General features: G+C 37.9%; 1 protein-coding gene across 4 annotated transcripts in view; it reads left to right on the top strand.

Moving 5' to 3' along the window:
* The window catches only part of SLC25A13 (solute carrier family 25 member 13), a 198,743-nt gene that overhangs the window by 90,590 nt on the left and 84,566 nt on the right, over nucleotides 1-23,587 (top strand). For 3 of the 4 annotated variants that reach the window (XM_003896295.4, XM_009203365.3, XM_017956938.3), the window contains one exon: nucleotides 12,925-13,064. In XM_003896295.4, the coding sequence (XP_003896344.2) occupies nucleotides 12,925-13,064 (140 nt within the window). Of the gene's footprint in view, nucleotides 1-12,924; nucleotides 13,065-21,566; nucleotides 22,550-23,587 lie in introns of those variants that run through there. The other variant, XM_021936010.2, reaches the window with a different exon arrangement.

Raw genomic sequence — 23,587 nt, 5'->3', positions numbered from 1 at the left:
TAGACCGTGTCCAGGAACACCTGCTATGATGAAATTGGTGTGCTTTGGGAAAATGGGTAGGCTAGATGACATTAGGAAATGTGTGGAAACACCCACTCAGTCACTTCGATTCAGGTTGCAGAAAATGATGGGAGTTGAAAGTATGGAAATGAGAAGTTTCAAAGTTAAGCACTTAAATTTAATATTAAATATATAAAGCTAGAGGAATGCTGGTATTGGACTGGAAGAGGGCAGACTTTACCCATCATTTTTAAGCTTGCTGGAAAGGAAGGTCATTTGTTGGTGTCTTTGTAAAGACACTTGGAAAGTGAAATATTCGAAAAGTTAGCTGGGGGGTAAAATGGTGAAGAATCGGAAGAAATGTTACTTGGGGAAAGTTATTTATTAATATTGGTTCTGATTTCGGTATTTCACAAAAATAATGTGTCATTTTGATGAAAGAAAAATATTGCCCTACAGTAGATTTTATTTTATTATATGAGAGGTGAAGAGGGGACTGAATATGTTCTCTTACACATGCTTACATCCCAAATAGAGAGTAAGAATTTCTAATAAGAACAGTATGAGTTTTGAAAGTAAATAACCTCTGTGTTGATAAGAACTGTGGCATGCCTGGGTACTGAGTATCTTTTCCAGAGATCCTAGAGACTGTTCAGAAACTGTTCCAGTTCATTGGGTCAAAAATCCACTATTTATGAAGAGCTAAATACGGATTTGCACGATTGACCATAATGGCTTCAATTTTGAAAGACAGTAGTATCAGAGAGCACTTCCAGTTGGTGGGATAATTTAAGAATTGCCAATGCTCAAATGGCTAAAATATTGTACTTTTTGCTACTTCATCACTCCATTTTAAAAATAGAGAGCGGGAGAAAAAAAGGCAGACCTGTTGAGAAGGTAGAAGAATGTCAGTTGGAGAGTAAATCAAAATAACCATGTGAAGCCACTCCTTAGTTAACTACTGCCTGAAGGTCTACTGTTCCTTAGAAGCCTTTCAGGATGTGGAGAGACTGGACTGGGGGCTGCTGTCCCTGTGCGTGCATGTGCACCTGTGTGTTCGTGTGTGCATGTGTGTGTGTATGTGCATGTTCATGTGCATGCGTGATGAAGGGTGAAGAGAATTTGTGAATAGGAAAGAAGATGTAGAGAACAGAAAGCTAACAGAAAATCCTAAAACTTAGAGCCCTAGGAAAATTTGACTATTTTAAACTAACTGTACTGCTCATTTAAAAATAGGAAAATTATACCATTCTTCTTTTGGTATAAGAGAGAGATAAAAATACAGTTTTTCTAAATTGGAAAATTTGCTGTAATCTTGTTGCTAATGACTGATTTCTTCCAACAGTTGCAATGCAGTTTTTACTCTGATAGGTTGATAAAGGAAACAAAATCAAGAACATATTGGAAGTTCTCAGAGAAAATTACAGTTTAGGTATATGTTGGGGGTGGATACTTAGACATTTTAATTGAAATAAAGCAGTTTTATACTAATATGGGATCACTGTGGGTGTACATTTGTAGTACATCTGTTCTTGAAGCGTTTAAGTAGGGTTAAATGTATGTTAATGCTTTTGCAAGAAAATTTTTTATAACATCTGTCTAAGGAAACTAGCTTAGGAAATAGGTTTTTTAAAACAATATAGATATTATATTTGCATCTAGAGAGTGAATTAGGACTCTGTAATGCTTTAAGAATTTTAAAACATTGATTGTATTCTCTAGTGGTAATGAAAGTTAACAATAATTAACACACAACAGATGATTAAAGCAAGCTTACACATCTGGAGAGTGACCACAGTCTGCTATATGCCTCCAAACACCATTTTAATTGACCTACTTTTGATATTATGAAAGGCTAATAATGATTTATTCTACCCAGTTGAAAATGCTTTTTCTAGCAGATAATTGGAAACATCTCAGTTGGCCCCTCTGTTGATTTAGTTAGTGTGTGTGACAGAGATGGTTAGTATCTTACGCTAGATATCTGCCAGCCTTGAGCCATTTTGTTGTTGTTGTTGACATCACAGTCACTGTGATGACTTAAATAGTGTATAAATCTTGAGAACTGATAGATCTGTCAGATTATAGAGGAGGAGGGATTCTTATCAATGAGGCAGACCATGGGTTCTCATTGTGATAGTGTAGAATGTTGGTTAACTGTGGACTCCCTGGCTGTGTCTCAAATCTACTGATTCAAAATTTTTGGGTGTGGGGCTTGGGAATGTGTTTTAAACAAGCTCTCCAAGGGAACATAGTTCATACTTCAAATGAACAATGGCTGAGTATAGTTTATGGCTTTCTTTCATGGATGAGGAAACAGGCCTAGAGGGGAAAAGGTGACTAGTTTCATAAGAATCACAACTTTGACTTCTGGCACTAGAAGGACAGGATTCTTTCCTGAATGCCACATGACCTTAACTCAGGCTAGTTCCATTCCTAAATACAGTTTTAAATTAGCCCTAATTTTTACATACACCAATACCACATATGACTTTAGTATAATATTTGGCTCAGCTTGGCTGTGTGTGTGCTTATTTTTTGAAAGATGCCTATCACCACTGTACCTACATGCTCAGAATAATAGTAATAATAATAAGTTTACAGGGCCTTATAGAGAACTCAATTTTAATGTGCAGTACTTATGCTCTACTTACTATGTTTTAATGGCAACCATTTTCCCCCTAGAAGTTTCTTGAACGACTCTGAATTGTAGCCAGAATACTTCTTTCCTCTTCAAACCCTTAGCTGTGATTAATGTAAAAAGGCACTTGTCAAAAGGGTTTGAAATGGCAACCTTGATATTGGAGCATATGGCAGTAGAGATAGGTCTGCATCCACTTACTCCATTATGTTATTTAATGTATGAATTCAACAATTTGTCTTTTGCTCCCTGCTTAAAAGATGATGGCCATAGAAGCTGGTTGTTAACCATATCAGCAGGGTGGAATATTACTTCCCTTAGAGGAAAACCACAACTTTCTTTGAGGATTTAGCATGCATTAGAAAAAGCATGAAACTGTTCAGAGATAAAGTGCTGGGTCGTTCAGCAGTCTCTCTTTGCCTCCAAGAGGGGTTACTTTTATGTTTAACACAAACATCCCTTTTGTGTTTATTGTATTAATGAAATTTTTAAAATCCATGAGAAAGAGAGAGAGATTATGGTTTAGTGTTTGAAATAATATAGCTTGATGAATCTTTTTTATTTTAATGGGAGACTCTTTTTCATAGATATGCTGCTTCAAAAAGTGAATCTTTTTTGAAATTAAAATGCATTAATTTAGTTATTCTGTTTGGAAACAAAAACATTGAAAGTTAAAATTTGCATAAGTGAAGACCTTGATGATTTCAGATTATAGTGTGGTGGAGGTTAAGGAATAAGAGTCCATAGAATTTGTAAAAACAAATTCAGTCTAACCACTTAATGGCATGTGCAAGTAATTTGCCAATTAAATATTTCTAGTGTCTGAAAGATCTTCAGAGAAAAGAGTGGAGGTTCTTAATCTTTCTTAATTTTATACTTTAAGAAACATAATAGAAAATTACTTAGTTTTTGATCACTTTTCATTCAAAATTTTAGTATATGAGCTCAAGAAAGGGTGGATTTTAAATATTTGGGGGAAATTATTGCTTTTTGAGAAATTAAAAACTATGATACTTCCAAATCACACTGTGCTCATTTAAAAAATAGTATTTGTAAATATTTGGTGCCCAGATAATAATTTTCATTATAATTAAGGTTTTACACTTTGGAATTTTATGATTTTGGTGGTCACCTACTATGTTTAGAACATTGTACTAGTCATGCTTAGCTCCAGAACAACTGTCTAAGATAGATATTCCCATTTTAAGACTGAGAGAACTGGGTCAGAGTAATTTACCCAGGGTTACTCATTAGTAAGAGGCAGATCTCTGACAGTTCTAGGTGTTTTTTAAGAAAACTTTTTTGAGATATAATTTACCCATTTAAAGTATATAATTCAATGATTTTTAATATATTCACAGATTTGTACAGTTATCACCACGTTCAATTGTAGAACATTTTCATCAACAAGAAACCTCACACCACACCTTGGCAATCACCACTCCCTTCCATCCAGTCCCTCCATCCCCTGGCAATTGTTAATCTACTTTTTCCATATGGATTTGTCTATTCTAGACTTTTCATGTCTAAAATGTGGGCTTTCATGATTGGCTTCTTTTACTTAGGATAATGTTTCCAAGGCTCATCCATGATGTAGCACATACGTTATTCCTTTTTATTGATAAATAATATTTCACTCTGTAGATATAGATAGGTCACATTTTATTTATTAATCAGTTAACAGGCATAAGAGTTGTTCCCAGTTCTTGGCTATTATGAATAACATTGCTGTGAACATTCATGTATGTAGTTTGTATGGACATATGTTTTCATTTCTCTTGAGTATATTCCTGAGAGTGGAATTGCTGAGTCATATTGTAATTCTATGTTGAACTTTTTGAGGAACTGCCAGACTGTTTTCCAAAGTGGCCACACCATTTTCTTAAGTATATTCCCACCAGCAGTATTTGAGGGTTGCAGTTCCTTCACATCCTCACCAACACTTTTTATTATCTCTTTTTGATTATAGCCATCGTAGCAGAGTGAAGTGAGTGTCTCATCGTGGTTTTGATTTTCATCTCCCTGATGGCTAATATCTTTTCATGTGCTTCTTGGCAATTTGTATGCTGTATTTAGAGAAATGTCTGTTCAGATCCTTTGCACATTTTTAAATAGGATTATGTGTACTTTTATTGTATTGTGAGAGTTCTGTGTGTATGCTAGAGTTCCTTATCAGATATGTGATTTGCGCAGTTTTTCTCACAGTGTACAGGCTGTTTTATCTTTTTCTTTTCTTTTTTCTCTTTTTTTAAAACTTTTTTATTTAAGTTCAAGGGTACGTGTGCAGGTTCATTATATAGGTAAATTTGTGTCATAGGGGTTTGTTGTACAAATTATTTCATCACTTGGATATTAAGCCTAGTACCCATTAGTTATTTTTCCTGATCCTCTCCCTCCTCCCACCCTTTACCCTGTGGTAGGCCCCAGTGTCTGTTGTTCTCTGTGTCCATGTTTTCTCATCATTTAACTCCCACTTAAAGTGAGAACATGTAGTATTTGGTTTTCTGTTCCTGCATTAGTTTGCTAATGATAACGGCCTCCAGCTCCATCAACGTTCCTGCAAAGGACGTGATCTCATTCTTTTTTTATGACTGCATAGTACTCTTTGATGTATATATACCACATTTTTTTAATCCACTCTATCGTTGATGGGCATCAAGGTTGATTCTACCTCTTTGCTATTGTGAATAGTGCTGCAATGAATGTACACATGCTTGTGTCTTTATAATAGAATGATGTATATGCCTTTGGGTATATACCCAGTAATGAGATTACTGGGTTGAATGGTATTTCTTTTTTTAGGTCTTTGAGGAATTGTCACACTGTCTTCCACAGTGGTTAAACTAATTTACACTTCCACCAGCAGTACGTAAGCGTTCCATTTTCTCCACAACCTCACCAGCATCTGTTATTTTTTGACTTTTTAGTGGCCATTCTGAGTGGTATGAGATCATAACACTTTCTCTTTTTTTTTTTTTCTTTTTTGAGGCAGAGTCTGGCTCTGTCATCCAGGCTGCAGTGCAATGGCGTGATCTTGCCTCACTGCAACCTCCGCCTCACAAGTTCAAGCAATTCTCCCTGCCTCAGCCTCCTGAGTAGCTGGGATTACAGGCACGTGCCACCACGCCTGGCTAATTTTTGTATTTTTAGTAGAGACTGGGTTTTGCCATGTTGCCCAGGCTGGTATTGAACTCGTGACCTCAGGTGATCTGCCCGTCTTGGCCTTCCCAAAGTGCTCTGATTACAGATGTGAGCCACCATGCCCGGCCGTTTTAACACTTTCTTAATGGTATCCTTGGAATATAAAGTTTTAAATTTTGATGAAGTACAATTTATTTATTTTTTTTCTGTTGCTTGTAGTTTTGGTGTCAACAAAACCATTTCCTAATCCAACATCAAAAAATTATGTCTATACCTTTTTTCTAAAATTTTCTTGAAAATATGCCTATATTTTCTTCTAAAACTATTCAGTTTTAAGTCTTGTAGTGATTCATTTTGAGTTAATTTTTGTATACAGGGTGAGATAGGAGCCCAACTTCATTATTTTGCATATGGATATTATCCCTGAAGCAGTTTTTTCTTATTGTCTGTTACCTTTGTTGGAAATCACTTGACTATAAATGTGAGGGTTAATTTTTTTACTCTCAATTTCATTCTGTTGTACTCTGTATCTATCTTATACCGGTACTACAGAGTCTTGATTACTCTAGCTTTATAGTAAATTTGAAATCCAAATTTGTGCCAGGTGTGGTGGATCACGCCAAGTTATTGTTTTTGAAGCTACTGTAAATTGAGTTTTTTTTTTTTTTTTTTGAGATGAAGTCTCACCCTTGTTGCCTAGGCTGGAGTGCAATGGCACAATCTTGGCTCATTGCAACCTCTGCCTAGGCAATTCTCTTGCCTCAGCCTCCCAAGTAGCTGGGATTACAGGTGCCCGCCACCATCCCAGCACTTTGGGAGGCCGAGGCAGGTGGATCACAAGGTTAGGAGTTCGAGACCAGCCTGATCTAACATGGTGAAACTCTGCCTCCACTAAAAATAAAAAATTAGCTGGGTGTATAAAAGCGCCTGTAATCCCAGGTACTCAGGAGGCTGAGGCAGGAGAATCACTTGAACCCGGGGGGCAGAGGTTGCAGTGAACCGAGATTGCCCCACTGCACTGCAGCCTGGGCAACAGAGCAAGACTCCATCTGTTCTTCTTTTTCAAGATTGTTTTGGCTCTTCTGAATCGCTTGAATTTTCATAATGGATTATTGGATCAGTTTGCCAATTTTTGCAAACAAGCCAAGTAGGATGTTGATAGGGATTACATTGAATCTATAGATCATTTTAGGGAGTATTGCCATTTTAAAATTAACTTTGGAGAGTTTTGCCATCTTAACAATATCAAGTCTTTTAATCCGTGAACATGGGATGTGTTTCTATTTATTTAGATTTTCTTTAGTTTCTTTCAGCGATGTTTTGTAGTGTTTAGAGAATCAGTTTTGCACTTACTTTGTTAAATTTATTTCTAAGTTATTGTTTTTGAAGCTACTGTAAATTGAGTTTTTTTTTTTTTTTTTTTTGGTGACGTCTCACCCTTGTTGCCTAGGCTGGAATGCAATGGCACGATCTTGGCTCATTGCAACCTCTGCCTAGGCAATTCTCTTGCCTCAGCCTCCCAAGTAGCTGGGATTACAGGTGCCTGCCACCATGCCCAGCTGATTTTTGTATTTTTAGTAGAGACAGGGTTTCACCATGTTGGCCAGGCTGGTCTCAAACTCCTGACCTCAAATGATCCACCCGCCTGGGCCTCATAAATGCTGGGATTACAGGCGTGAGCCACAGCGCCTGACTGAGTTGTTTTTTAAATTTCATTTTTGGATTGCTTATTTCAAGTATACAGCAATCAGTTGATATTTGTATATTGATTTTTGTCTTCCAACCTTGCTAGACTTATTTATTAGTTCTAATAATTTTTTAGTGATTTCTTAGGACTTTTCTGTATATAAGATAATGCCATCTGTGACCCAACTTTTAAAGGTCTCAACTCTTTTCACTATAACCATACCCTGTAGCCTGGGAAACTTACTAACTTGGGAGAAATAGGTTGACTTTTTGAGGTTATCTTTAGGAAGGAAACAACTGCCACTTTGTCTTCTCATGATGTAAACAAATGCAGCAGACTTTTAAGATGGAAACTTTTGTAGAGAAAGCAAAGTCCCATAAATAAAAGGATCCTTGAGCTTATTTGGTGAGGTCTTACTTTAAATAATATCATTATTATTTGGTGATATTATGGGAACTACAGGCCTTCCAAACATAGCTTGTTTGGCACAGACTGAAATAACAACAATTATATTTTACTTTAAAAAATAAGCATTCTAATTTGGCTTTACTTTTAGGAGGAGTGGCTGAACTAAGAAAAATATGACTTTATATATCCGAAATATATACTAGTGCTACATGAACATTTTAATGCTAATTTAGTTTTGTTTCTCTGCCTATATGACCTCAACATGGGGGAAAGAGTTTAAGACTTGTAGTTTAAACCAGCAGAGACCTCTTCTAATTATTTTTATGTTTGAGATAGATCTAGAAGGTGGTTCTTACCTGAAAGTCTTCCACGACTGAGTTACGAATTATTCTGAACCAAGTAAGCAACTAAAAAGGCTAAAACATTTTGGGTTTCTTTTTTCCTTTCCAGGATTGCAAGTTAGGTTTGGAATGGTCAGGGAATGGTAAGGGTTTAGTGAGAGGGCAACTCTAAGTTTGACTCCTGGAGTCTTTCATGGTAAAGCTCATGGAATTGCCCATGTGGGAGCCAGAGTATAGAGTAGAACTGGGCTTGAAAATCGCTTTGGATTTTCATTTCTGATTTTTCAGCTATAAAATGAGAGCTGAAACTTGTTCTCTCACCTCTCAGAGCCGTACAAGACATAGAGAAATCTTAAACAATCAAATGTTAAGTGAGAAAGCTATTAGTGCCTCCTAAAAGGAGAAAATAATATTAACCTGAGGTAATATTATAATGTCTCCCAGAGGGAGGGAGAAATGCAAGGAACCCATAGTGATTATTGAGTTTATAGATGTTTCTATTCATGAGCCTGCAGGGAAACGTAGAGACCAAACATTTCAGAAAATGAATGCCCCAGGATGATTCATTAGAGCAGAATGAAATATTCAGAAACTTAGGAGTCTATAAAATATTTTTGGAGAAAATGTGTGAGTTTTCCAGAGGAACAAGATTCATTATTTTGTTTTAAAAGACTTTATCAGTTGTGAGATGAATAGAAATATTGGTAGGTTTCCTTTAATCTTTTGCATATCATTTGGCTTGTCCAATTAGAATGGCTTGACAATCTTATGATATTTGAGTATATAATCCTGCTAGGTAGGTCAAGAGAGTAAAAAGTAAATTTTGTAGAAATTGTGCCAAGTGGTAAACAACTTCAGATCTTTTTTTCCCTGCAGAGTCCCATGGCCAACTGTTCTTTCCATAGCAAACTTTTCTTCACCATAAACATAGCATCGTGCCCTGGGGGCTTTAAAATAATGTTTGCTACTGGCAGGTGATGCCAGTGTCTGTGGCTACCTGGAACAGGATCTCTCATGTCTCAGTGATCCCAGGTGGCTTTGGTCCAAAGCACTGTAACTGGACCTTTGATTCACTTCAAAAGAAATGAACCTTTCTTCATACCGTTGATCTCCATTGAAAAGCTCCCTCAAAGGTCCCTCTCAGTAAATCCTTGACAGCTTTCGGGGCCCAGATCATGGTTTATCTGCTCCAACAAACTTTTCTCTCTCACTTCTCTTCTTAAATCTCCATTTCCTTGCCATGAGGCCGCCCCGTGGTTTAGTGCTGATACAGTGTACTGTTTGAATCTGCTGTTGAATTATTTCTCATGTATTAGACTTGGATATAGCCTCATACCTTTTACTACCCTTCTTCTTCCCACAGGCCTAGTACAGTGCATGCAAGCTGTGCTACTTAGAAGGTTACTAGCTAGCTAGCTAAGCCCTGACATTCCTACAATAGCCAGCGTGTTGGAACAGTCGCAAAGCTAATAATGGGCCTACATTCTCAGGGTCATGTGGTTGATACACTGCCCAGTTTCAGAAGGCACCAGTCACGTGGACCATGAAGTGAATGCCATCCACTGGAGTTGTGCAGCATGGGAGCCCTGAGTGACCTACGTCTACACACGATCTGTGTTTACACATTCCTGCATTACACTGCTTGGTCTGGAGAGTCTTCTTTACCTCCTTCCTTTTAAATTTTTATCCATTTCAGTGAGAAGTTAAAAATTAGGAGTGGATCTAACCCTTCCATACTCCCAGATAATGCTTTCAGACTGAGGTCCTGGATGCTTGCATCAGAAAAACCTGGAGTGCTGACTAAAATGCAGTTTTTTCAACCCCTCAACATGTTTAAATCACTTTAGGACTAGGCCTGGGGATTTTGATAAACGATGTTGACTGATGATTTGTATGCAGTGCACTGAAGTGTTGAGAAATGACTGTTGAATAGTTTCTCAGCAAGGGAAACTGTAGTGCCCCAAAGGGTTAATACCGCTGTCCTTAACCTGTTGCATTATCTATTGTAAACTTTTTCTGGTTCATTTAAATTCAGCAACTACTTAGTGAGCAGTTGCTCTCTGCCTACCACTGTGCCAGCCATAGTGGTAGAGTCAGATGTGAAGAATGGGGTCTTTGCTGTGAAGGGGCTAATAATCAATTAGGAAATAAAACTTGTGCAATAAATATGCACAAACACATTAATATATGTGCATACATATGCATACTATATAATGATTTAGATAACATCATATGGAGATCTTTTATATACATCTAGTATAGTATACTCTAGAAGATTTATAGAGAGATCTTTTTTCAAACAAATCATTATTGGTACTACAGGCCTATAGGATTGTCAGATTTTAGATCTGAGAGATATCTTAGGGATAATGTATAACTCTGTCCTGCAGAGGAGATTTCAGTACATCAGCCAGGCATTTCGTAGAGATACACATACTCTATGGTATAGTCCAAAAAACTATAGCGTTCAGAGTTTCAGATTCAAATGTGAGCTCTAGTAAGCAGCAAATGGTAGTAAAAAGTAAACTTTAATTATAGATAAATAAGATTGTTGTTTATGGTGAGACACATTTTACATGCGTTCACTAATTTTAGAAAAACTTAAACCTACTTTTATGTATATTTATAATTTTAGACCATATAAATATAAAAATGGATAATAAGTGCCTTAGCTTTATATACCAACTATTTAGTAAATACCTTCTGTTACTTTCTATGGGAAACAGAGATTGAAGGAGAGATCAAGAAGGGGAAAGATCTTATTTTTGACAATTATCCTATGATTATTACATTAAAACTTTATTTCACTGGAATGCTTGGCAGAAAGGAATCTTTAAGTTAACTGAGGATAAACCAGAAAACCATTTTTTCTTGCATATTATTTCTCTCAAATTTTATTCTAGTATAAAATTTTATTTATAGTGTGAATTTTTTTTCTTTCGGTCACATCTTTATGATTTGAACATTATTTTCGTTAGATAATTTATTCATCTAAATTAGAAAGTTATGGGAGCCTTTATTAAAACTTTATTGGGCCTGCTTCCTGCAGAGATACAGACACTCAGACCTGGAAAGGAGCCACAGATTGTCTCGGTTAATATGTTTTGCACCGAAGAAAGTCATGTTTTATGATATTAAGGGACTTAGAGCCATTAGAACAATACCTGGCACATGGTGAGTGCCCAATAAACTTTAGCTCCTATTAGTAGAATTTGAATCCAAGTCATTTGAATTTTAGTTTGGTGATTTCTTCTCAGAAATCTTCTTCTACTTAATTCCTTTTATTGACCCCTGGTCAGACTCGCTGATAATCTTTTTTTTGGTTTGTTTTTCCTTTAAATCCTAATTCTGGATTCACTTCATTTTCCTTATATCTTACCTCTTTTTTCCCTAAAAGTAAAGAAGACAGAATAAATTCAGTACTCGTACTTTAAAACTTTTAATTGTCCTCATCAGGGCCAGTCTGAGGATTTCTGCCACCTTTTAGAAAATTTCATAAAATTTATGCCCAGCATAATCCTGATTTTTACTGCCTTCTGTGTGCAAATACACACCCAACCTTATGCTAATGGTGGCACTACTGTTTCTTCATGGCGAGGCTTTAAACATTTCCGGAAACTTTAAAAACATAGAATAAAAACTGTGGGTATAATGGGGGTGGGAGTAGGAAATTTGGGGGGATACCATAGACACATATGCCAAAGGTTTTGGCACTTTTCAGAAGACTAAATAACTTTCTTCTTGTTTCTTTTTTTGTTTTAAATAGAAGCAAAAGAGAAAAAAGGTATCAAGACAGTTTGCTCATAAAAATGAGGTTTGGTAGATATATTTAAAGATGTGAAAGCCAGGAAAAATTACTAATATGCTAATAATTTGCATTTTGTCCACTCTTCAAACACACACTTTTATTGAGAGGAGGAGGCTAAAAATAAAAACATTAAGCTTTAGAAAAGTAAGGTTTTTCATGTTGGGTTTTTTTTTCTCTGTCAGTCCTCTTACAGTTTTTCTGTAGAGGCTAAAAGAGATCCTAAGGCAGGACCAGCACCTTCAGTGACCCATCTAAATGGGATTGTTTGAACAATTTGAGAACTCTTGGGTCAAGCCAAAAGAGTGCAGTAGAAAGTGAAAGACTTGGGCTGCCGCCGGCTTTTCTCCCCATTTTCTTTGTCTTTCAATGCAGCTCGATAAATTGTTGGACTTTTTCAAGCACAGAAACAGCCTTAGGGGTGTTAAATATGTATGTCAAATTTTTCCTAATGGATTTCTAAATCTTCCAAAAACTTTTAAATAACTTGTTAAAGGCTATATGTAACACTTGTATCTTGTGGTATGTGTGTTTGTGTATGTATGTGTTTCCTGCCACCAAGATTGAATTCTCTCCTCCATACCTAGAAAATAATCATTAAACAAATGAGATGATAATAGTTTTAGCTTACTACTTGGGTTTCCTACAGCTTTTAGGTTGTGTGTATGTGTGACTTCTTGATTTTCCCCCCCTTTATTTTGTTTGGTGGGATTTTTGACCTTGATTTCTTAACTGATTCCTTGAGGATTCTTTTATTTCTGCCATAGTGTGTAATCTCTGTGTCTGTTTAAAATTAAGTTACTTTTTTTAGTAAGAAAAAGTGATATCCATTCAATAACAGATTTTATCAGAAAGAACCTGATTTACTTTGTTTTAATCAACCCGTCTTTTCTCTTTTCAGAGGATGTTAAGCAAGTTTTTGGACAGACCACAATTCATCAACATATTCCATTTAACTGGGATTCAGAATTTGTGCAACTACATTTTGGAAAAGAAAGAAAAAGACACCTGACATATGCGGAATTTACTCAGTTTTTATTGGTGGGTCTAGCTCTTAAAAAGTTAAAAGGGTAAATAAGTAAACCTGGAATCAAATTGTATGTAAAAGTCCTGATTTGAGTCTTGAACTGTGATTTACTACACACTTTCTAGCCTGGCAAAACTGTCCCACTGGGAAGTATTTCTTTATTAATATGTTGAAATCATAGAATTAAATAGGATTTCCACAGATTTATGTAGAACTCCTTCAGGTTTAGAAGGAATACACATCGAGGCCCCGGGAAATCAAGTGATTTCCTCAAGGTCACTTAGGTCAGGAGGGGCAAAATTTCAACTTAAAATTTTGGCTTGTGACTGGCTATGTTACTGCTTACCAGTATTTTGTTTTCCCCTGGAAATGGACAGATTTGTCTTCAGCTTCAGAATCATTTCATCTGACACCTTTTATAGATAAGACACTAGTCTCAAATTTGGCTGCATATTGGAATCACCTGAAAGCTTTAAAAACTAATGTTGCCTCAGTCCCACCTCTAGAGACTAGATTTAATGGAGGCAGGGGGAAAGCCTGGGTATTTGGGGGCTATTTAAAGTTTCTTGGGTGGCCCTAATGGAGAACCACTGTGCCAAGGGCACTTGCGCACTTGCTTCCTTTGGGTTAACCACTGTAGGAGTTGTCTACATTTCTGGGGTGCACTTTCCCTAACCCAGTCCCTGCTGCCCTTTTCTTGTGACCCCCTTGCCCCACCCATATGATCATATCATTGGGCTACTGATGATGCAAGGTGAAGAGTATTCACAAAATATGATTATAACTTAGCTTTCCTTCAGCAGCATTATTTAAAAATACTTTAAATACAACATTATCATTTAGTCACTAAAGGTCAATATCTATAGGCTATATAGATGTTTATACTTTTGCTTTGTTTCTACAGTTACATTTTATTTATACTTTATTAAATATATTTAAAACAACTCATGTAAGGGGACTCATTTGGTGTGTTTAAATTTTGAGTCTTGAGAAAAATTTTAAATTCTTTGTTACTAGAAATGTCCTTAGTGGGTATCCTGGTGCCCCTGGGTTTTTCGTGTGTTCCAGACCTTGCCAGAGCCCTCTGGGGAGTGGTTGGAGTCCTGTTCTGGATGGAGGTGGAGGGTGCATGGGTTGTGGTGCTCACTTTGTAAAGATTTTGTAGTGTCCATTCTTAGCAACTAGCATTTGCGATAGGTTAACTTCAATAGGTGCTTCTCTTTTTGACTTTTAATGGTGTTATTAGATTCATTTAATTTGCCCTGCTGTCTAGTTTGCTTTTATTTTCCAGGCCTTTGGAAACATAAAACAAGATGCCCTAAACCTGCCTTTGTACTTTTTAAAAACAAAGCGTTAATGTCTGTGAATCCCTGTTTTCAGTTCTCTGTAAACATAAATCTACTTACATAACTCAGATGGAGAGTGTAATGTGAGTTGCTGGATTTTTGCTGCTGTTTCAACAGGACATTGTTGTGCTGTAGGAGGCAGTATTCATTTTGATGAGGAATAATTACAATAATGTTATTGAGACAAATGCCTCAAATTGACTTTATGGAACACAGCCTAATTAACTTTTAATCTTAATAGGATGTTAGCAGTAGTAAGGATGATCGTGTTTCCTCCTCTAAGCAAGTGTCAATTATACTGAATTGAGTCGATTTTCAACTGCTCACAGCAGCCTCTAGGCCTTCCTCCAGATACAGGGAAGCCAGAGTCCAGGATTAAATAACTCGGGGATTATGGTTATGTTTCCAAACAATTTGTAAGGCATTCACTTAAATCTGACTTCATTCTATAATGGTAAATGGAAGCATCCCACAGTGTCCTGCGTGGGATGATTCTGTCTCTGTAGCCAGAATAGAAGTACTGAACTTTTACTAGATTATAATGGTTATAGTGGTTAATGATCTCAGTCAGGGCCTTGCTTTGTGTCCTACTCCAGACCCAGACTTACAGGAATTAATGGATGGACCATGACAGGCTTTACCTGAATGCCAGTTTTAATGTCTGCCATTGGGTTCCTTTCTTCCTTCCATTTCAAATGTTTTGTTTGCTTCATTTGAACTCTTTTCTGAATGCAGGTAGAGCTTCAGACCTCTACTTCAGATGCTTTGTTTGCTTCCTTTGGGCTCTTTCTGGATACAGGTAACTTCTTAAAGATATTAGTGAATTTAATCTCCTGTGTTTCAGGCTCTTGCTTTGTCGGGCAGGTATCCGCCTTTCTGCTCTAGGGCAGGACTCAGAAGCAGGCACCAGCTTCCTGGCTGATGCCAAGGCTGTGAAGGCAGATGCTTGGTTGCTTGAAATGTGAACGAGCTGCCACCATGCATGCTGCTACCTGTCACATGATGAGGAAGGGGAGCAGCTGTAGGGACAGCCAAAAAGTGCTTGTGATTTCAGGGAACCTATGTGGCATGTAGAGACAGCACTCCTCTATTCCACTGAGGGTCCCGAGAAGGTAGCTCAGGTTGTTTCCAGCCAGCACATTACCTGTGCTTATATATGTGTATACATGTGTGTGATTGGTGCGGCAGTATAGTTCTCTGCATTTCCATTTTTTTTTTGTCATTTAGTAAATGTTTTACTATATCTAAGCAAGTGTGAGCTTCTGAGAAACCACCATGTGGCTGTGAGGATCTTACCTGGGTCATGTGTTTGTCTGTGTAGAGTCTGGACAGGTCCCCCACTCGCTAAGGTGTTGACAGTCCTGGGCATTGCTTACATGGTGAGCTGCTATGTCCTTTTCTGTGCTTTGGTTGTAAAAGTCATAAAGTGGTGAATCAATTTGATATGATTTGAGCTAAACTGGACTGATTTGTACTTTGCAAGTGGTAAGTCAATTTGATATTATTTGAGCTAAACTTGACTGATCTGAACTTCGCATCTAGTAGCATTGAAGCAAGTGGCAGGGATACAAAGCCTCCTTCCTGTAGTCTTCTCCCTCATTGGAATGGAAAGATTTTGGCAGGGAGTGGGGTCGCATTTCTCTTACCCCATTATTTATACTGTTACATCTGTTGCTTGTATTTCTTAATGCCCAGTTAACTTCATCTCCATATAACTTCATGATTGATGGCATGTGTGAATGTGAATACAGTTTTATATGTGGGTATGTATGTGTATTTTAAAATAGTCTATAAACCTCTCCACGTATATCTACTCCAAGCTCCTAGAGCAAAGCTCTAATTTTATAGCTGCTAGATTTAAAATAGATTTTAATATTATTTGTATTTTAGAAAATAATTTGGAGAAATTTTTCTATTCTATATCTGATGGAACTGCAGTTGACAAATAGTATTAATAGGCTGGGGGCAGTGGCTCACGCCTGTAATCCCAGCACTTTGGGAAGACGAGGCAGGTGGATCACGAAGTCAGGAGTTTGAGACCAGCCTGGCCAACATGGTGAAACCCTGTCTCTACCAAAAATACAAAAAAATTAGCTGGGCGTAGTGGCATGTGCCTATAATCCCAGCTGCTCGGGAGACTGAGGCAGGAGAATCACTGAACCCAGGAGGCAGAGGCTGCAGTGAGCCAAGATCAGGCCACTGCACTCAGGCCTGAATGACAGAGCAAGACTCCATCTCAAAAATAAATAAATAAATAAATAGTATTAACATAAAACTCGGTATTTTTTTTGTGTTGTGATTATTACTCATGTTGGGCAAACCATCTAATTCAGCAAATATTTGCTGAGCATGTCGGGTTGTCAAGAGAGGACTTGTGCACAGGGTTGAAAGGTGCAGAGACTGTAACTCTTGAGACACTCATAATTTGAAAATCTAGAAATTGTATCTGGGTATATCCACCTGACAGTGTGAAAGGAGCAACTACAAGTAAGCATAAAATGTTTGCCCTATGAGTTTGTTGTTTTGTAGCAAAAACCCTTAAAGGTTTGTAGCATAAACCCTAATGGCAGGTACTCAGATCCTTTACCAACATTTTTTCCTTTTTCTTTTCTTTTTTTTTTTTTTTTTTTGAGACAGGGTCTCACTCTGTTACCCAGACTAGAGTGCAGTGGTGCATTAGCGCTCACTACAACTTTCAATGCCAGGGCTCAAGTGATCCATCCGCCTTGGCCTCTCGAAGTGCTAGGATTATAGGCATGAGCCTCGGTGCCCAGCCTGCTTTGCCAATTTTTTTTTTTTTTATTGGGTGAATGTCATAGGCACTTGAGGGCACAGAAAGAAAGGTTTCTAAAACTTTTCTGCTAAATTATTGTGTAGTCAGTACTGAGTCACTTTCAAAAAAGTTACAATAACTAGTATCTCTATGATGTTTGTAATTTACAAAATGCTTTTAAATATTCTGTTTTTGATAATAGCATCCTCCCAATACCCTAAAAGGTAATTATCATTATCACCTATTATACGCAAAAGAATAAACCTACTCTATGGTAAAATTTTGCATTTCCCAGTAATTTTCCAGGGAAATGGCCCGTAGCTTTCATTATGTTTCCAAAGAAGTATCCCAAAAAAGTGGTAAAGAGCAGCTGTTCTAGAGCTTAGCTTCTGCAGTCAGATGACAGGTGTGTGAAGAATTCAATAATACATTGCTGTTCCCACTCTATTGCACTGTCTCCAGGCCTAAGGCTATAGATAGCTATTTTCTGTTCCTAGAAGTTACCATGCATCTGAATGGCAGTGCCCAGTCATGCATTGCTAAACATCTAGCATTCCTGACCCCTACCCGTTAATTGCCAGATGTGATCATCAACAAGTTCTTAGTAAGGGTGCATAGTACTATCATTTCCAGGATTTTTTGTTTGATACTATTTTATAATCTTGGGTATATATTTTACACGTAATTATTTTAATTTGATAACAGTCTACACATAGGAGTTTCCAGTGGTTCCAATCTCAGGATGGAAAAGTCTAGGATTACTACCAAATTCCATATTTCTGTTAACTGCAACAACACTGTTATTAGCTACCTCTCATATAGCATTTTCCAGCTAAGAAAGTTCTTGTACTTGTATTAATATTTGTCCTTACAGTCACCTTAGGTGTTAAGCTAAGTAAGGCAGTTGGCATTGTTTCCCTATGAAAGCTGAGTTAACAGAAGCCTAAGGAAGTGTTCTGGATTTGTTCAAGATTAGACAGGTGGATTTGAAGTTGAAATTAATTTTTCTAAATCTCTGGCAGTTTTTTTTCCCCCCAAATTTTAGTGTAAAAATTATCTGAGGTGCTTACTTAAAAATACAGAGTCCCAGGCCTCTCCACCCGCTCCCCACCCAAGACTCAAATTTAGTAGTGCTGAATAGGGCCTAAGAAGCTGCCTTTCCAGTAAGCATCCTGAATTGCGATGCTTTGGATGGTTCAGGAAACACATTGTGGCAAACTTTGGTCTGGACTAGGCAACCCCGAATGTGTAAAGGTAAACGTTCGGCTCTTTATCCTAAGACTTATGGGAAGCCTATTGAGGCAAACCTCATCAGATTTGTGTTTCAGAAGGATCACTCTGCTATTGTGTGGTAAATCTAATGGAGAGGGACATGACCAAGGAGAGGGAGACCAGTTGGTTCCTTTTTAACCCAAAAGTCAAACAACTGTGGTCTCGGTCGGATGGTAACAGTGATGGACCAGAGTAAATGGAGTCAAGAGAACCTACAGGGATAGGCCAGACAAGACTTCATGATTTAATGGGACGTGGACAGTCAAGGATTTGCAGAACTCAGTGTTGACTCCTGGGTTTTAGGCTTGGGCTAGTGGGAGGATGGTGGTGTTTCACTGAAATCGGAAGCATAGGAAGAAGAGGAGGTTTCAGGGAGGGGCTACAGAGTAGTGCTTTATATGTAAGAGCTGTTCACATGTGTGTTGGTGTATTGGCTCTGCTGCCTCTTTTCAGTTCTTTGTTGTTGAGATGATCTACTGTAGGAGCCCTATCTACAGCCCCTGTATACTTGGACTTTTTGAAGGAATTTTGTTCTGCATTTTATGTAGCTAGGAAATTTCTTCTGTTTCCAGGGGTCATCTGCCTATTGCTCTAAAAGCATCATCCAGAAATTTGCAATGCTCTGAATTGGTGGAGAGGCCCGATTTTGAGGTTGCGGATTCCGTTGGCTAGCCAAGAGACAGGATAGCTGACCTGAGAGGGAATGAGGCTAAAAATCCTATCTAATGTCTTCTCATCAAGTAGAGTTTAAGAATGAGGTTACCTGACCCAACAGAGAGCTCTAATCACAAGGGCATGAGTATTTTATCATAGTTTTATTCTGGTCCTCATTTTGCCAGAAGAGGATAATGAAACCCAAAGACATGAATTGTAGTAAATAGAGCTAGGAATAGAACCTGGGGATCAAAGCTGTGTCTGGCATCCCAGACTGGTCATTCATATTAGTAAGGATCCTTGTCCTCACATCACAAATCCTGTGTTAACCTGGTTGGATGCCAAAGCATACCCATGCTAGTAGTGCAACTGAACAATTTTGGTTCTTTTTAAGAAATCAGATTAACCATTATTTTGGCTTCTTGGTCAGCACAGTGTAGAGGTCAGCCCAGTTCTTTTCTGTGTAACATGAACATTTTGGTTATTTAGATCCTGAGTCCTAGAGAGTAGAACTGTAGAAGCCTGCTGCTCCCAGGTGTTGGTAGTTGCCACATGTCCCTGTACAAGGCAGAGATTCGCTGCTGCTGGTCAGCTGTGGTCTTGGCTTTATACTCACCATCAGTTACAGTTTGCTACTCTATTTGTCATAGCATCCTGGTATAAGGCAAAAATTTCAACACAAGAGACTATATATGTTAAAAACAAAATTGCTGCTACCCCTGCCCAACCACCACCAAACAAAACATACCTTCAACCATGACAACCCAAATTTTCTAGCTTTAGAATTAATAAGCGATTTCATGTGTTCATAAAAAATAATCCCTTGTAGTAGAACTGACTGAAGCCATAATTCTTTACACATAAGTGGACAAATAACAAAGTCCTTGCTTAGATTTGAGTAATCTGAGCCATTTGCCCCTCCCTTTTGTCCCCCAACTTGTCTTGTCTGTAGTAGTGAAAGTATCTAGACCATGAAATTTTTTTCTTTTTTTTTTTTTTTTTTTGAGACAGTCTCACTCTGTCACCCAGGCTGGAGTGCAATGGCGTGATCTCGGCTCACTGCAACCTCCACCTCCCAGGTTCAAGCGATTCTCCTGCCTCAGCCTCTGGAGTAGCTAGGATTACAGGCTGCCCACCACCATGCCCAGCTAATTTTTTGTATTTTTAGTAGAGATGGCGTTTCACCATGTTGGTCAGGCTGGTCTTGAATTCCTGACCTCAAGCAATCCATCAGCCTCGCCCTCCCAAAGTGCTGGGATTACAGGCGTGAGCCACAGTGCCCGGCCCGACCATGTGTTTTTAGTAGCCCAAGAACACAGTTGTATTTTCATTTTCACTAAGTGAATGCTTTTTATGTTGATTCTAAGTTGTATCAGGTGGGGGTCTATGATGTAGCTTTGGTACTGTTTCATAAACACCGCATCGTTTGGTGTTCTCAAATGAACTAGTGGGTAGAGCACGTTATTGTTGTTTGCCTTCAACTCTTCCACTAGATGAGATTCTGTTTTGTGTCCAAATGGAAGCCACTGCTAGTTTGGTGATGAGTAACTAGAGATGTGGTCACTTGGACAGTAAGATGCAGGATACGCTCCAGCCACAGCACACACTTTCTACTCTGGGCAAAGGAAATCAGGATTCATTGTGCTGTTGTGTCTGTGGTGTTAGCTTGCTGTTTTGTTGAGCAGCCTGTTGTGCAGGCTTTTACAGTAACATCCTGGTAAAAATTAGCACTCTATACAGCATCTCCCCAGCTGTTACCCACTGTGAAGTTTAACGTTCAATCAGAAGAGCAAGGAAATTGAGATGGAAAAGCTCTGTATTTTTTTTCTACCAAGGTGTTGCGGTGTATGCCAAGCCACATGTGACACTGCTTCCAAAGACCCTTTTAATTAAAGGCCCCACCCAGTGAACTGGGGATGAAATTTCACCCTCAACTCTGAAACTCTGACTGCATGGCCAAATGGGGGGTCGAGGGGGAGGTGCAAATAGAACACAATTAAGAATGGTGACTACTTATCTCTCTACCTATTTTATTGCTATGTTTCATTTTTACTTTGTTAAAAAATATGTGGATCTTCATTTTAATTAGAATGTTTTTCTTCAAATTAGCATAGATTATGAAAACAAAGTGGATCTTTATATGCAAACTAGTATACAGGTACTGATATGTGATGTAATATAGAAATTGTTTGGACTAAATATGATATGGTATTTTTTAGGCAAGTCGTCTTTATACATTTTTGTTTCCTGTTTTGATAAACAATTAGCTGCATTTTGCCTAGAATTTTGCTATCACCATGTCTAAAAAGGAATTATTTCGAATCATTTCCTTATTAACTCTTTGCTTTTATTAATATTTTAGATTTTGTTATGATTTCAAAACACAAAAATGCAAATTAACCTGGGTTCAAAAAATATATATATTTTTTGGTGTTTTTGGCTTTATAATATAAATCACCTGGATCTTCTGCTTGTTTTGAGGGGCTGGGTTTTTTGTTTTTTTATTGTTATTGCTGTTGTTGTTGTTGTTGTTGTTGTTCCTGATAAATTGTTCTCAGGCTAAAGCACAAACTTGCATGTCTGAATAGAGATGGAGAGAATATTTTACATTCAAAATATACCCACCTGAAAATTGGAGATTATTAAGGAAATGACAGGCCTGGGACTATTAGAAGCACGAATGTTAGATCTAAAGTGGTGTAACCCCTATATATGTTTATTCTGTACAACTAGCAATTTTGAAGAGTTTGATTTTTTTTTTTTCTATAGCAGTCTGAATCGGTGTGTTGAAGTAGTTGGAAACTGCTGCAATAAAAGCCTGTTCCATTAATCATCATGCACCAGAATAGAGGGAACAGAAAATAGTTCACTGGCACATATTAAAGACAAATTGGGCCTCCTTTCATGTACTTGAGTGGAACTGCCTTAGAGATAGCTGCAGAACTCATGCTCTTGGACCTTCTGGCCTTAGGTGATAGGAAGGACCATTTGTCTTTAGTTGGTAACTGTCTTTGGCAGCAGCATTTAGTAAGCACCCATTGCCAGGTACTGTTCAGAGCTCTCTTTAGAGACACACTTCATTTTCTCAGCTCTCTGAATTTGCTACAAGGTTTCAGGCCCTCTGTCTTATTTTCTTACTTATTTAGGTATCAGTTTGATTTTTGTTGTTTGGCTGCTCTTTGTATGCACTATGGGATCTCACCTATTTCTACAATCATCTTTTTCGTCTTCTGGTTTTTGGTAGGCCCCCTCTGAAAGGAACAGGCAGTCTGTGTAGGCTAAGATGATGGCTCCAGAAGCCGACTGCCTCGATGCATATTCAGTTTCATCCTTGCCCGTGTCACCCTTGGCTCATTCTTACCTGATTTTTCTATCTTCAGAACAAGATGGTAGAACCACCTCGGTTGTGGAGAGGATTCAAAGAGATGAAGCAGGGAAAACACAACAGTCCCTGGTACATAGCATGCACTTAATAACTTAGTAAACGTTCACCTTGTGATGTTTTCTCTAAAATCCTGTTATCTAAATTTCCCAGATCTGTATTTCTACCTGTACCTCCAGCTTTCTTTTGTGTATGTCTTAACTTTTTGTTTATCACTGAAACTCACTTCACTCCAGGTTTTTCATCGTGGTCAACCACCTCATCTCTTTCCCCTTGAATATTTTCCTTTGTGGTAGAGTATCTTCCCCATCATTCAAAATGAGGATTTTTGAGATATATCTTCCTTCATTTATATATTCAAGTCATCATCAAAATTTTCTTAAAATCTCTTTTCCTATTACCTGTCCAAATCTAGTTATGGCCGTTACTTACGATTTTGCCTGAGGCAGCATAAATTAATAGTTAAGAATCTCAGTTTTAAAATCTGACATCCCTTGCTTTGAATCTTAACTCTTCCACTTCTTAGTTGTGTGACTTTAGGCTAGTTACCTGACCTCTCTGAACCTCAGGTGCCTCTGTGTAAAATGATAATAATCATTACTTCACAGAATTATTGTGAGGCTTAAGTGAAATGCTGTCTTTGAAGTTCTTGGCATAGCCCCTGGTCTATAGTGAGCGTTGAAGCATTCTGCTGTTGTTATCCTCCATCCTGGCTGATGTTCATTTTTCTGTTCCTGTGGCTAGTTCAGAATGATTGAGCAGAACCACTGTTTCATATTGCAAGAGACTTTAGAGGTTTTTAAACCTTTCACCTAGACAAAAATCAAAGCCACCGTTTATTAAATGCCTGTCATGCATGACCTCTGGTTTTTACAACCCTGCACAGTAGGTGGTGGTGTGCCTATTCTGTAGAAGAAAATCTGAGGCTCTAAGATGCAAACAATGACCTGAGCTCTCCCGAGTAGCAGTGTCGTGACTTCTGTTTGCACTGTACCCACGCCTGTTCCAGATTTCATATTGTCGTCATAATGTATGGCTTCCATAACTCCCTCTATTAAAGATAAGGTAAAATTCTTGACATATGTTCCTCAGCCTGTGGTTGAACACGTA

Source organism: Papio anubis, chromosome 4 (genome assembly GCF_008728515.1).
Source record: "Papio anubis isolate 15944 chromosome 4, Panubis1.0, whole genome shotgun sequence".
Classification (NCBI taxonomy): Eukaryota; Metazoa; Chordata; class Mammalia; order Primates; family Cercopithecidae; genus Papio; species Papio anubis.
Note: the sequence above shows the minus strand (reverse complement) of the source record. Positions and strands in the feature narration are given on the sequence as shown.